Source organism: Bos taurus, chromosome X (genome assembly GCF_002263795.3).
Source record: "Bos taurus isolate L1 Dominette 01449 registration number 42190680 breed Hereford chromosome X, ARS-UCD2.0, whole genome shotgun sequence".
NCBI lineage: Eukaryota > Metazoa > Chordata > Mammalia > Artiodactyla > Bovidae > Bos > Bos taurus.
This window is the reverse complement of record NC_037357.1, coordinates 112,067,757-112,084,238: the sequence shown is the minus strand read 5'-3', so window position 1 is coordinate 112,084,238 and position 16,482 is coordinate 112,067,757. Positions and strand designations below refer to the sequence as shown.

The 16,482-nt window shown below is 39.0% G+C and overlaps 1 protein-coding gene across 11 annotated transcripts in view; it reads right to left on the bottom strand.

Moving 5' to 3' along the window:
* Positions 1 to 16,482, bottom strand: part of DMD (dystrophin) — a 2,236,915-nt gene that overhangs the window by 220,523 nt on the left and 1,999,910 nt on the right. For all 11 annotated transcript variants that reach the window (XM_024988361.2, XM_024988358.2, XM_024988360.2 and 8 more), the window contains one exon: positions 6,631 to 6,691. In XM_024988361.2, the coding sequence (XP_024844129.1) occupies positions 6,631 to 6,691 (61 nt within the window). The remainder of the gene's footprint in view (positions 1 to 6,630; positions 6,692 to 16,482) is intronic.

The window sequence follows — 16,482 nt, the reverse complement described above, 5'->3', positions numbered from 1 at the left end:
CTCATGAACTCTATTATCTCAGTTGAGGTTCTATGTATCAGCTTATGAAACTGTAAGGAAAGACGTGAGATTTTTTTGTGAGCCTTATGAGACAGAAGATAGTAACATCTACAGCTACCAACAAGATGTACAAAAGCAAAGGCCAGAATCAGCACCCCATATGACACTGTGGCATCTCCTGCACTCTCTTTCAGTTACCATCTTAAGCTGAGCTGTTTTCAAGATTGTATCAAGTATGCATTACTGACCATTCCTTCATTGTGGTTGCAGAGCTTAATGAGACTCAGCTAATATGACCTCTGGAAGCATCAAACTGCGGAGGAGAAAGCACAGCAGAGAAGACTGACCTCTGGGTTATCTGAGTGTACAAAGCCTTTTGAAAAGTCAGAGCACCAGGCTTCTGGCAGCAATTCCACAAATTTAATTACCCAGAAATACTCACCAGTATCCTCAAAGACTGACAGCTGATTCTCTATTATATCTGCTTCTTCTTATCAATGGTGCTAAACAGTTAAGGAAAAAGTTTCACAGTATTTGTCCTTCCTATCCTGGTAAGATTGATGGTGCAATAAGAAACCTCAAGGGCAATATGAAGATTCATTTTCACTCCTCTGGAAACTATTATAAATAATTTCTCTTTCAAAGTCAACATTCATAAAATCAGGGAATGTCAGGACTGGACATGACCTATGATACCATGTGATGCAGCCTCTTCAGTGACAGATGGAGAAACTGAGACTCAGAGAAGATAAGTGATTCACCTTTGGTCAAATAGTTAGTTAATAGCAAAGTTGAAATCAGACTTCAAGTCATCTGATACCTGGTCTATTTACTATTTCTCCCATTTCATAGTGTCTTGTCAGCTGCTAAAAGGTGTATTTTGAAGAAAAATATACATGTGAAGGATTTGACGAGAAACAGCACAAACTAGATTCTGAGAAAAACTAAGGACACCTCTGCCAATCCCAACCAACATTCAAACTGAACATCTGAAGATTACAAGCATTCCTAGAATGGTAAGGTATCATGAATGAGACATGGGGGAATGTTTGCTTAGCTGGATATCATAACCCAGTGTTTTTTTTTTTTTTTTTTTAATAATAAGAGCCCACCTCTGGACTTCCCTGACAGTCCGGTGGTTAAAACTTTGCCATTCAACAAAAGGGGTGCAGGTTTGATCTCTGGTCGGGGAGCTAAGATCCCACAGGACACAACCAAAAAACCAAAACATAAAACACAAGCAATATTGGAACAAATTCAATAAAGACCTAAAGAACCCGTCTCATCAGAAGTATTTCCACCATATTCTAACCAACAGATATTTAGCATCTTGACTGCTGTTATAGCTGATACATAGCTAACTATTGCTCCCTCTCTAAATAAACATTCTGTAGTGAAATAGAAGTCAATAATTCAGAGGAACAAATAAACTCAGCCCAAACCTGAAGCAGAACAACTCCTGGCACATATAATAGGGAACTGGAGCAATAATGAGGGCAAGATATGCTTTAAACGTGGGAGGTAGTTGGAATCTGATAAACTGCCCAGAAAATTGAAATTGAGGCAATATGGTACAGAGGGAGGTGGTGTCAAAACTCAGATGCTACTGGAGTTAGGGAGCACGGGTACTCAGAGCAAGATTCATCAGTGTAACTGTGAAAAGATCAACCGGATACAAGAGGACACAAACAGCAAAAGGTAAGTGCAGGCTGATGGCCAAAATTTCATGCCGAGAATCAAATGCTTGTTCTAGTAGAACCACAGGGATGGTAGCCATAGGAATACAAGAGAGTGAGAACTCCAGTCAGCCAATTTGGCAGTGACACAGCAATAGCAGTAAGAAATGCTGACTGAAGTGACTGTCAGCTTCAACCAGGGAGGTTTTATATCGTATTTTGCTAAGCAGAAACCAACAGAAAGTGATGAGCAACTCGGATGTAACAGGTGGCTGGAGAAACATGCCTGGGATTGAGAATGGAGAGGAGAGATCAAGGTTATTAGACATCCGCAGCAATGTAGACAACATCCAAAATAACTAGCAGGAAAAGACAGACACGACTTTGACCTGAGTTGTTTCTTGAACATTGTGTGTTAAAAAGAGCTGAACAGTAAGAATGTTCCCCAGAATCCCACTTTTCATGCTTTTGTGAAGTGCTTCAGACATATTTATAATGATGGCATGTACTGCTGGTGACTGAGTCAGCAGGTTTCTCCCAAGCTTCATTACTGAATGCCTCCCAATATTTAGCAACCACAGCGTCTTTGCAGGAGGGAAGGACCAGCTTGTCTAAAAATCAAATCCTTCCTAAGAGACAGCTGGCAGAAATAAAAGGTCAAACACTTGATCTGGTATTACACATAAGTAGCCACAAACCAACCTTCTGCTAAAAGCAATATATGTAGAACGGGTATGACCTCAATTGGTTTCTCCATGTGTGCATCAATGGGAGACTGTGAATAGCATTTACTTTCTTCATGAGTGAACAGAGACTAGAGACGATGCTAACAAATTTAATAACCAATATTTGGGCCATTCCACTCACGACACCCCAAGGAAGATATAACAGAGCTGGAGAAGATCCAGGGAAAAACAACTAAGATGATCAAGGGAAATGCTTATCTTTCATTCAAGGGCAGACTGAAAACCTAAAAAGGATTAGACTCTCAGACTGGGAAGATGAAAATGAAAAGGAGGTAGTGAGAGGATGTGAGATTAAAGTCAACTCTGAGTAAATAGAATTGTATTCAGTGAATTTCATAGCACTTAATTGGGGCCGCCCCTTGAGGTTAAGGGATGTAGATTAAAGAGAAACTGAAGTACATCTTTATTTATTTATAGAGAAATCAGTAAGTTTATAGAACGTATTTCTAAGACAGGACTGAAGGGGAGGAGGGGAAAAGTTTAAGAAACCACTGGATATACTCAATGCCAATAGATTGCACAGTGCATTGTAAGAAATGGTCATGACACATCCTGATATTTTTGAAATGAAAATTACTAGGTTAATCGACAACACAGCTATTGTTGTTTGCATGTGGGTCAGACTTCTGGGCTAGTTGTCCTGTGGGTCTGACCCAGTGTGCAATTTCTTATGCTCTTATTATGTCATCTATGCAAAAACATGTTGCATGCAAGTTTGGGATTCCTAAATTCTTCGGACAGTCCAGAACACAGAAAAATAATTTTCTAACTCATTAAGAAAGCAAGAGAGAGTCCCAGCTCTTGGCTCTGCGTGGTTTACCCATATGGGAGTGTGCAACATAAAAAGGTGAAAGAAATTCTAACAGAATGCAGCAGCTGGTTAAAGGCTATTATATTGAAATTTTCATGAGTTTGACAGTAGGCCAAAAAACTACAAAATGGCAGAGAGTGGAAAAGGCAGTTGTAACAGGTTGAACATTGTTGGTGATTATTTTTTCAGTGGCAGTGAAAGCTGTAATCAAATAACCTGAAAGAGAGGCTGGCAGGAGAAGGAGAGCCCCAAGGGGAAGGGAAAATGAAGACTGTAACAATGATGTATGCTGTGGGCTAATAAACTAGACAAACTTGTAGTTTGAAGTTTCAAAATCAAGGTTCTTAGCATCATATGAAAAGCCAGTGTTAGGATGCAGGTGTAAACATTAGTTGATTGGCTATCTAGAGCAGAAGATATTGTTACAACCTCAAGGATGAGTGGCCGACTCAGCAAGTAACTGGAACTGTGCTACTGGTATAGAAACTTCTTGTTATGTGGATGATCAGTTTATTTCAGCATTGAAAAGGAACTATTATGTAGCATTAAAAAAATATCCAGAGGAAACACTTGTTTCTGCAGCTGGACATATGTGGTTAAAAACTCTTGCATGGAAGTCAGGACAAATAAGATGAGGACAAATGGGAGCTGGTTGAAATGATGTCATTACAAACACTATCATTATTGTTATTTGTAGATCAATAAGGCATCTCAAACTATGAATGGCATCCGCCAGGGCATGAGGTACACTGGATCTTGTACAAAGTCATTTGGTATAAGCATAATATTTTAGAGAGTAGTAATGTGCAATAATAAATCGCAAAGGACATCAATAATCTGTTTATGGACAATGTTCTGAACATGTGTTCTCCCTATATTATGGCTTAACATTTTAAGAGTATATTTGAGAAACTGCACAATCTCTAATTTCAAGGAGATTATAATTGTATGGAGAATTGATCTCTATAAAGTTTCAGGGATATCTTTGAGAAATTAGGTAATTCTTCATTCCGAGGGACTGATCACTTCAGAGGCTTTTAAGGTCTCCATACTCACCTCTCTGCTCATTTTCCTGCCTATTGTTCTATATTTCTTACCATTAAACTAGGAAGAATAATAGTGCTAAATTAAACACCAAGACCAAAGCTCCTATGGTACCTGGAGAAACTGGAGTGGACTGAGAGGGCATATGTGAAGCTAATTCATAGTGGAAAAATAGAATTTCTGTGTTATTTTTTAAACTGAGAATTTATATTCTGTTAATAATGAAGATAAAAAATGTTTTTAAAAAAATAAAGATTAAACTTCTTGAAAAAGAAGGCTGAGATCTTAAAGATTTTGAATTTGGACAAGACCATGGAACCAGTTACACACTTTGATTCCTAGAGTTACAAAGGAGCTTAGATGTATGTCATCTAGTCCAACTCTTCATTTGAGAAATGAGAAACCAAGCTTTGTGCAGGTGAAGTGACTTGCCCTAGGCCATACAATCAACTAATCACAGAGTCGGGACCAGAAGTCAAGTTTTTTTATTCCCAGATCTGTGTCCCTCCCCAAATTGCCACCATAATCTTCAAGTTGGGGAAGGAGCTCTGGACAAACAGGAAGAAAAATAGAGTGGCTGTTCTCTGATCCTATCGAGGAGCAGTAAGAGTCTAAGGTACAGGGAGGAATTATAGCTTTTCTGGATTCATTTTCTTTTCATTTTTTTTGGACCGAATTCATTTCCACTGTTTCACAGCACTGTGCTGGGATCTTTCAAAGGAGATGTAACATCAGGGAGAAGATACATATTTAAGGAAAGGACAGTGGGATGAGGGGGGTACTCTAGGAATCCCACAAGACACTTAATGAATCCCAAACAGGTAACAATTTGGAGAATGATGGCTTAAAGATGTCTCAGACTCTCAGGTGATCCTAACATCTGGGCCACAAAAGGAGTTTTTATTTTAGCTCATAAAGGAATTGGATAAAGTGAGAGTTTTAGAAATGGATTGAAAAAGGAGCAGGTCTTAGTCAGAAATGGAAATCTGTGATGATGAAGACACTGATGTAGGAGAAGACTGGGAGGAATTTGAATAAAATGGCTCCACAAAATATATAGTGCATGTAAAGCAATACAGTTCATGTCTACAAATCAGTACATTATTTAAGAGAATGGGTGATTTTAAATAGGTATTAAACCATGTACTTTAGAGTGACTAAATAATTATACACAACAAAAATAAAATAAAATTGGAAATTGGAAAATTAAAAAGTAGGATTAAAACACACTGAAGTAGAACTTTTAAAGTGAGAGAAACCCTATCTGGAAAAATTTAGTAAGACCACCTTTCCTAAAGGATATAGCTCTCCTTGAAAAGCCAAAAACATCCCCTCAATCCCATTCTTCTGAGTTAACAAAATTGAGGCATGAAATCCAATTTCTTGAGAACTGTAGTAATGAAGATCTAGGACTACCCTTATTGCTTGCAAACTGAATTATGAAGGATTGATGGGCAGTGGAAGAATAAAAACAGACTCGATAAAAGATGGCAGGCTGAAAAGATGGAAAAACATTTCATATTTTTAGTCAGACTGATAGTGGAAGCAAGTTCAAAGACTTAAGTTGGTATTGCAGACTATTTCGTGAATCTGATTTATTTAAATTGTTGTTGAGGTAGCCGACCAAAACTTAAATTTAAGCTGGACTCAATTACACAATTGATGAGTAACTGTTAAGGTACCATAATAACTCAATACTCTCTCTCCTCTCTCTTTCATGGCAACCCAATGTATCATAATTTGTATTTTATACAGCATCTTGCAGAAGGTGCTTCTAAGAACCTGTATGCCTTTGACTGACATAAATGGCCCCTGAAAACAGTATCATTTTTGTTGTTGTTATGTGAAAAATGCCAAGTGCTATGTGTTGAGAATGAACACCTCAGCTCCACAAATCCAGAACTATTACTGCCTGCCTTTGGGTACATCAAGTATTTATTCACCTAAAACAGTCTGTGGACAGATAGCTACAGACACCTTCCATCTTTGTCTAAAGAAGAAATGTGGGAAAAATCCCTGGATAAATAAAATGGTTCTTGTAAGTATTCACTGCCACTCTCCATAATATTATAGGCAGTTTCTATTCTGTTGCACGAAATCCACACCACCTCCAATCACAAACCATAACATGTATGTTGCATTAACTGGACTTTTCCGAAAGGTACCTCCCTGTGGCATCAGCAAGTTTTCAGTGGTCACTGTAGCATGAGTTAATTATCCAAGCTTCTTTGGGGAAGAAAGAACTAGGTATTGTAGGCCAGGCTAACATCGAGTTTTAAAAATAAATTCATCTGTGAATATACATATTAGCCAAAATACATGCCTCTTTGAGAACTTGATGTTTTCAACTTACTTGATATAGTAGGGCACTTTGTTTGGTGAGATGGCTCTCTCCCAGGGACCCTGGACAGAAGCTAAAAAAAAGGGGGGAAAGAAAGGCAAAGAGGTCAAGTTCAAGGCAAACAAGAAAGACAGCATTAATCTCCAGAATTACAATTTTACACTGATATTGGTCTGTTTGTTCAGTTGCCCATGAAGACAGGACGGATTAACGTGCTGTTCTGAAGTTTCTGTCCTGATATAAGTGAAATTGAACTCATTCAGGCACAAAGATAAATGCAAAGGAAAAAAACACAAAAAACGTTCCACTGTTATACCTATAGAGCAGATAAGAAACTGAATGTGTACAGGTTTTCTCTTATGTGTCTCCATTGGGTGCTGTTCTTATAACACTTCCTGTTGCTGTTTTGCAGTATCTTTTACTATTCGATTGACTGGGTTTTATTAGTTTAGCAGCTGAAACATCCCTCTATGATATATTTATATTCTAAGTTATTGACACTAAAGTACTCCACTCATCACTCTGATATGCTAGTTTTCCTCTTTATTTGGTTTGAACAGAATTCAATTTCATTTACTGATGACATGTTTTAATTGGTGCCTCAAAAATGTCAGGTGACCAGCATGACCTGATTAGAAAAGATAACCCCAAGTGAGAGAATGGCACCCGATACTAGAGTGTAATAAAACTTTGGTGATGAGTGATGGATCCTACAGGTGAAATTAAATTTCACATACTGGGAATTCGTTTCATAACAACTTGATTGTATATCACTCAAATAAATCACTTTTAAACAGTGTTTTAAATGCTTAACTTGTAGTGCTATGTTTTTTTTTTTTTTTTTTCTTTTCCAAAGTTGAACAACCTTTTATGTGCGGTTTAATATGATGGGGTTTTTTGGCTTCTTTAAGAGAAAATGATCATGTTAGGAGACATTATACCATTTCCTTAATAATAAAATCTTCCTCCTGAACAGAGTTTTAAGAAACTCCAGTTTTGAGACATAGAATTGCATCAAGCATATAAATATAAGAAGCATTCTTATTAACAACCAGTAATTTTGCATGTATGTCCATTTTTCCCCTGAATTTTCATCCTGCTTATAAGTTGAAGCACAGCTGATGTTGACCATTACTTCCTCCTATGAAAATCTCCCTTCTAAATTGGTCTCACTGTAAATTCAGTCCACAGTGTATTGAGATGTAAGAAAACGTCAAAGCTAATATATCCCTGACTACACTGCATAATATGAAAGAACAGCTTCTAATAAAACTTTGCCCACTGCCAGACAATTTAAGGGTAATGAAACTATAGACTCTTTGTTTTATATAGAGTAATAGAGGGCTCAAACCACCCAACCTTCAACCAGGCATGCTGCTTTGTACCTTGGCGATATGTCAGTTAACAGATATAAGACATGAACCTGTATTTAGCTGCTAATTATGCCTTTTCATTTTGGTGGAAAGATTTTTAATATGGAGGAAAAAGACATTTATCTGTTGTTTGGAAGTAGTCCCTGCCTTCAAACTCTCCCTTTCTTTTTCTATTTTTCTCTCTTTTACCTTTGTCATTGTCTGCCCAACTCTCCTCTTGTCCATTATTCTTCTCTAGGACACAGTTTTCTTGACCAGATTAGTACAGAGAGTAATAAGACCTGATCTGAGGACTTAGGCTGAACTCCCTGAGCAGACTGGGCAGTCTGCTTTTATGGGAACTTAAAAACCCAAGCCTTCTCTAGCTTGAAACATGGTGGAGAGCCAGAAATCATGGCTCCTGGTTTCTCGGGGTGCCTACTTCTTAAAACCATAGCATAAAATCAGAAGGTAGAAGAGAACTCCAGGGAGTACTTGGTTGAGTTTGCGTTGGCTGTATTGTCAAGGCTATGGATGGCTAAGCAGAGAAGGAATGGTTCTTCTTTTCATAAAGATTGCTATGGGCTGAGCTGCACCATTTCTCTGATCATCCTTCTCCAGTTCCCTATTATTCTTTTGTTGTTCAGTCGCTCAGTCATGTCCAACTCTTTGCGACCCCATGGACTGCAGCATGCCAGGCTTCCCTGTCCTTCACCATCTCCTGGACCTTGGTCAAACTCATGTCTATCGAGTCGGTGATGCCATCCAACCATCTCATCCAGAAAGTCTGATCTGGAGGCTGCCGAGAATGTCCTCTGATAGCAGAGGAGTCTGTTCTACTGGCTGCTGGGTGGGGTGCTGGCTGGGTAGGGGTGCTCGGCCTGAATGGAACAACCTTCAAGCAGAAAATCTAGCAGGAAACAGAGGAAAAGTGGAATGCCTGCTGAGCGAATGGCCAGACCCACACCAGGCATCTATAGTGGACTTTGTACAGTTAAACATTAAAAGGAAAAGAAAATTCCCCAGAAAATGCCAGAGTAGTAGTTAAGAATATACTTGAACTAAAAAGCTGAATGGATATAATAAAAAAAAAAATCTACAAAAAGGTAAGTTCCAGATCAATATGAAATTTTAAGCTCTTGTAATTGGAGTTTTTATTAATTTTTATAGACAGTACAGAAATTGTATATGAAAATGGTGAATTTTTTACCTTCTAAAATAAAAGCTCGTTGCCTTTCTGTGTAGCTATTAAACAGATCCGATGGTGAGATTCAGCGAAGCTTTTGTGCTGAAAGATGTTTTTTCCTCTTTGACTCACAATTCATAAATGCACCTAAGCAACTGCTTTGCAGTCATCGTTTGAAAGTCAGAAACTTTATACCAAAAAATGTCCTTGATGCAATAAAAAAGAAAAATAATAGCCTTCCTCCATCTTGCCCCTGCCCTCTATCCCTACCACATACACACACGCGGCAACTACTTGCTTTAGAAGTAACACACAATCAGACAATGGTTCTATGCAATTGGAATCAGTACTCCTCCTCAGGAGATTGCTAAAATGTTGTTGAGCAAAAGCTCGGGGCTGCTGGATTCTGGTCTTGCATATATTCCAAAGTTGGTCACATATACGGTAACTCTCGCAAGTGTGTTTCAGAATTATCATTTCACTTCTCACAGGAATGCCAATGCCAACAACAGCTGTTTCTTATCTCAAGGTACCAGTGGAAGCTTGTCATCCCTCACAAAGCTAGCCTACACGACAGGCAGACACATCTCTTATGCCTAACGTGTCCACTTTTACTAGCCCATCACACGCAGATTTACTGGCGAATAGTTTTTATGACACTCTGCTGTCCTTTGGTATTTTCTTATACAGATGTTTCTATAACTGCTACATGTAATTCCAATGCAGCTTTGTGATTCAGATTCTCAAGGGTAAACACCATCCATTATCGTATGGCAGCAGCACCGTGTGGTATTGTCTACTGAATTTAAATAGCAAACTACACATGAGTTTATTTATTCTAAAACCAACCTCTGCATTTCCCCTTGGTTACAGAAGCAGTATGATATCAACAGCAAGAAAGGGTAATGGTTCTACCTTCAAATGTCTTTCCTCCCTTGAGGTGACAGGATTCAATATTGTGCCTGAGGTGTTTTTGAAAATCACCAACACAGACCCCACTGTTTCAGGGAAGTTCTCATTTCTACCATTTTCTAATGCATGATGAACAGAATGGGCCAAGGGGAAGCACCCTGGTGTTAAGCCATATTTTAATCAACACAGGGGCCTAACCAGAAAATTAGAAAGAAAGCTAGTATTGTTTAACCTGTGCCAAAAGTGCATTCTCTGGAATTCAGACCCTCCTACATTCAGTAATCTTTCTACCTTTCTTATATTTGGTGGTTTTGGAGTTTAATGACATAACTTGGGTCAAAAGAAAGTGGGGATGGTTTATAAAAATAAATAAAACCCACCAATTCACTGGGGACAAAAGAGAAACCTCACCTGTGGGGGTTATGAAAAAGGCAGTGGGGAAGATAGGCCAGCTCAGAAGCATGCGGATTCCAGGGATGGGTTCTATGGACTCAGTCTATCAAGATCGACTCTAGAGCAACATTTCTCAACCTTTCCCCACTCTCTGTCCCCAGTTCCAGGTATCTTTTCTTTCTAAGAAGATCAACACAGAAAACACCTTTATTTCTCTTTACTGAACTTCCATGTACTGAAGTCTATTTTTTCAGTCTATTTTTTGCTCCTAATCACCCTATTCCACAGGTATACTATATCTGTATCAGTTTCTGCATTGTATGTATCTGTGCTTCACATATAAAGAGAATGAGTTTTACATATCCCCAAAACCAATTTTTGCCCTCTTGGGGGCAATATCACTTTGTTGAAAATTCTTGATGTAGAGGAAGTGATGGGAGGGGTTGGGGGAGAAAGGAAAACCCCTCTCTGTGCCTGAAATGTGACTTCAAATAACTCATTTGATATAGTCAGAGTGACTTGTGAGGTGGGTATTATTATTTTTATTTTGCAGATGATCAAACATGTCTGAGGTCATAAATCAGTAAGTATTAGATGGTAATTTTGGTTTATTACTCAAAGTCAGATGATTCAGGAAATGGAGAAAACACAGCTATTGCATGTCTACTCTGTACCAAGCATTGTATGTTTCTTAATGTAATCCTTCCAAATGCCCACCATGGTCACGCTATTCCATTGTTACACATAAAGCAACCCATGCTCAGAAACAGTCAGTAAACTAACTCAGCTAGTAAAGGGTCACACAGCTAGTAACAAGTGTATCCTGGATTGCCACCAAGTCTCTTTGGTAATAGTATTTGTAACTGTTGGGTGCAGCAATGTTCCCAAGGTCGTGAGAATGTTAGCTGAGGGTATTCAGGTGAGGCTCCCGGGAAAGTTCTTTCAAAGACCGACTGAACTAAAAGGCAGCTTTGCCCTTTTCCCACCTGCCTTCTTCCTGCCTTGGATGTGATGATGTTCAGAGCTATAGTAACCAGGAGAACAGACGCCACCTTGGTTGCAGCTCCCCAGAAACAGACAGGCACATGGGTCTGAGTGCGAGGAGTTAAGAGTCCTGATGGAGGGAAGCACTGGGAGAAGAGCCAGAAGTGAGTCAGGAAAGGGAAGAAAGCTGATCAAGGATGCTTTACTGCTTTGGGCAGCTGGGGCTCAGTTCAGCTGGGGCTTCAGTGTAGGACACACTTAAGAGTTATCCCCTGCACACCTGAAGGGCAAGGGAATGGTGAATTTAATAAATAAATATTTATTTATTGCTTGAGGGCTATTCCTGGAGCGTGGTGAAGTCTTTAACTCTCCGGCACTTCCGGTATGCCCCTTGTGCTGATGAGCAGGTGCTGATGGCCAGAGATGCCCTTAAAGGCAGAGTCACAGGTATGTGTAGTTTGAAGTCTAGTTTTGGTGAGCCTGGCTATGGTGAATGCCAGAGGGGATATGGGCAGGACCCTCACAACTTAGGCTACAAGAGTTATGCACTAAGAATGGCTGAGAAAAAGGGAGGCTCAAGAGGATGAGGATATATGTATACATATAGCTGACTCACTGTGTTGTACAGCAGAAACTAACACATTAGAAAGCAATTATATTCCAATAAAAAACAAATAAAGTTTTAAAAGTATATGAGAAATCTGTTTTTTCAACTTTATTTTCTGAAAGTTTTTTATTCTTTGACTTTTTAATTAAAATTTTTAAACTTTTTATTTTATATTGGAGTATCGCCAATTAACAATGTTGTGATAGTTTCAAGCAGACAGCAAAGGGATTCAGCCATACATACACATGTAACCATTCTCCCCCAAACTCCCCTCCCATTCAGGCCAGATAATATGGAGCAGAATTCCCTGTATCATATAGCAGCTTCTTCTTGGTTATCCGTTTTAAATATAGCAGTACGTACATGCCCATTCCAAACTTCCTAACTATCCCCTCCTCCCATACTTACTCCTGGCAACTGTAAGATTGTTCTCTAAGTCTGTGAATCTATTTCTGTTTTGTAAACACGTTCATTTGTATCATAGAGAAATCTAGTTCTTGACCAATATGTAGCTATCATTTCAGTTTATCTCTGAATTTCTATGTGAGAAACTTAGAGACTCCTACTTTGTGTAAGTCACTGTTATTTGAGTTTTCTCTTACATGCAGCCAAACCTGCTTCTAACTAGCCACTTTCACCTACCCAAACCATCTGTGGTTGCTCACATCATTTTAAACGACTGAACAGTATTCCATTAGTAGAAGTACTAAACTGTATTTTAGAAGTTCCCTCTTCGGGACAATTTAGGTTGTTTCTAGTTTTTCACTGGTATGAGTAAGGCTGCAATGAACATCTCTGTAGATAAATCTTTGCACACTTCTTTGTTAATTTTCTTAAGTAAAATTCCTAGAAGTATATTTACTTGATTCAAGGATATGAACATTTTAAAGGCACTTTATATAAATTATGTTCTTGCCAACAGGAGTCTTTCTTTACTGGTCAAGGTGGAAAGAGAAAATCTACAGTCCACAACAGGTCAATGGCACTCCATTGGTACAATTCTCAAGGCATGTTAGATATATTGTGTAATTCAATGGACTATTTGAGAACATGCCTTTCCCACCTCCTCTTTCCATGATAGATAATAAACTTTTTGAGATCAGAAAGACATTCAGCACACTGGCATTCTACCTCAAATCCCAGCTCAGAGTCTAGAGGGTATCTGGATCACTAAGGGTGTCCAGAACACAGATTCAGAAGGGCTGGATTTGAGTCCTGACATCATCATCACTGCATGATCTTAAGCAAGTTTTGTTCTCTCCCTGAGCCTTATTTTTCTTACATGCAAAATGGGAATAATGATATCTCCCTTAGTGAAATGTTATCAGGATAAAATGAGAAAATCAATATGAAATTGTTTTGCAAAATGTTAATCACCATACAAATCATGTTGCTATCACATAGTTATGGGATGTTGTCTGAATAGTAGTAGTCCTGGGATCAATCTCTTTGTCTCAACTGGGCAGCGTTTGTCTTTCACCTTCAGATCCAGTTTTAACTACTATGAATGTACCTCATATAGTATAAAGTAGGCCAGAGAGAAAAGTCTTTGAACATTATCTAACTGCCTAGGCTTGTGTAACTTTTTTCTTCATCTTTGTCTGCCTAGACCAATGCCATCTTCCCAACAGAATCTTCATTCTTAGGTAGACTATTTGTCTACCTTTCATCAGTGTGAGTGTTAAAGAGATTAGTTCATATATGATACAATGGGAAATAGCAGGTCATAGACTGTTTTACAATCAGAGGATTTGGATGATGAAAAGATAAGATTGTTCTTGAGGACAAGAGGTTATCTAGATTAGAGGTAGGAGAGTGGAGTTTGAGAGGTAGTTCGTAAGTGACTTTGGTGTGCAGTGAAAGCAAAAAATCATAGATGACTTTATACTTCTAAGATGTATTTAGTAGGCAATTAGGAGTTTCACTGACAGGAAAATAAACTGGAAGGTGAATTTCAGATAAATTATGTGTTTAGATGAAAATACTTGGAAGATGGGTCTTTTCACTGAAACTCAAGTGAAAGATCAAGACTGTAAGTACTATATAGTAGCCAAAGCTATAAAAATGGCTGAACTATTTTTTTTAATTTATTTATATTTATTTGGCTATACTAAGTCTTAGTTGTAGCATGTGGGATCTAGTTCCCTGACCAGGGATGGAATCCAGGGCCCCTGCAATGGGAGTTCAGAGTCTTAACCACTGGACCACCGGAAAAGACTCATGGCTGGACTCTTTTAAGGAGAGAAGGCTGTTAAAGGAATTGTATCCTGTGGAATTCACCAAAATGGTAGTGGCAATAGAAAAGCTGCCAAAAAAGATAATGTAGAAACTAGAATGAAGTAGGATGAAACACAGGAAGGAGAGCCAGATGGTGAAGTATAAGCTACAGTGGGTCCCAATGGACTAAGGGTATACAAGAGAAATATGTATGGCTCACAAGATCACTGTTGATCTCGACAGAGCAATTTTACAGGAGTGCTGAAGACTGAACCAGATCAGACAAGTTGATGGAGCAGGTAGTCAGAGGGGAAGTAGCAGTATTAGGTCCTAACTACGTGTTTGAGAAATGGTATATGACAGGAGAATAATGTGAATGCAGCGGGGGATCATCTGAAGGTTAGTCACACCTCTCTTCTGTCCTATAAACCAGCCTGTTTGATTCATTTATTTATGGAATTTGTTTCTGGTCTCCTTTATAATAATTCTCCAGGCCAGAATACTGGAGTGGGTAGCCATTCCCTTCTCCAGGGGTTGTTCCCAACCCAGGGATTGGACCCAGGTCGGATTGCAGGTAGATTCTTTACCAGCTGAGTCACAAGGGAAGCCCTTATAATAATTAATTACATGAAAAACTTATTTCTACTTTTTTCACTTCCTAAGGTCATAATCAAGATTATAACACAGGGTTTCAGTTTTCATGTAGTTATTAATAGCAAATGTATGTGTATGTATAGATGTGTATGTGTAGATCATTTTCCTCCACCACAGTTGCTTTCTGTATGATTTCTATTTTCTTTTGATGTGATCCATAGGGCTCCTGTAGCCAGAGTAAGTTTTCTGTCATTTAAATGAAAGGTCAAGTTAAATGTAACACTTTCCAAGACATTAAATTAAAATAAGAATAGTATTTTATATATCTATACCATATATCAAAAGTAAAGATTCAATGAAAACTTTCAGATCACTTACTACACTTTCAAAGATAGGCAGGTTTTCCATAAAGATTTCAACAGCTGAGACAGATGGGCTACATTCCAGAGGGGAAGGTCATGAGAGTGATGAATGAGACCTCTAATGTCTGGCATGGCTGTGGAAATCTTTATGGCTAACTAAAATTCCTCACAAATAACAACCTGTAAATATTATATGAGCTGTCAGGCAGATAACACTGAGCTCTGAGACCATCACACATGGTGAACAGAATGCCAGACTGTGGGATTTGTCAGTAGATTGCCAAGTCATTTAGAAGCTCAGGTTTACATTTGATCTGGGAAGACGAGAGTTCATACTAAAGTCTCTGGCAAGGTGACTGAGTTGTGGAGATAAACACTAGATCTAATATCCAGTGCTGCTGGCTGTACAACCCCACAAAGACCAGTATTTGGTAACATGACTCGAGAGAAAAGCTCCTTCAAACTGACTTATACCAAGCTCCAGGAATCTCATTGTGATGATTAAGACAGTAAGAAAGAAATCAAGCCTCATACGGCTGATATAGGAGGACAGGTGCCTATGTAAGTTGAGCCATGACTGAGTCATGGAGTTTCTGATAATTTCAAACAGAACTGGCGGACTCTATTACCACAGCTATGGTTTTTCCAGTATGGATGTGAGAGTTGGACCATGAAGGCTGAGCATTAAAGAATCGATGCTTTCGAACTGTGGTGCTGGAGAAGACCCTTAAGAGTCCCTTGGACTGCAAGGAGGTCAAATTGGTCAGTACTAAAGGAAATCAACCCTGAATATTCACTGGGAGGATTGAGGCTGAAGCTGAAGCTCCAATACTTTGGCCACCTGATGCAAAGAGCCAACTCACTGGAAAAGACCCTGATGCTGGGAAAGATGGAAGGCAAAAGAAGAAGGGGTAACAGAGGATAAGATAGTTAGATAGCATCACTGACTCAATGAACATGAATTGGAGCAAACTCCGGGAGATACTGGAGGATGGAGGAGCCTGGCAGGCTGCAGTTCATGGGGTTGCAAGGAAACAGACATGACTTAGCGACTGAAAAGTAGCAACATTAACACAGTACTTTCCTCTGGGTAAAGGCAGCTGAGGTCTTTAGGCCATCTGGGTTAGCCAGGTTACTAAGAAGTCAGTGCAGTAATGCCAGGTGCCTTCAGTATCTCTCCAGATGTGCTTTTAAAAGACAGCAGGCAGTCAACACCATTTGCTGAATACTCTCTGTGTGAATGGTATTGTAGTAGGC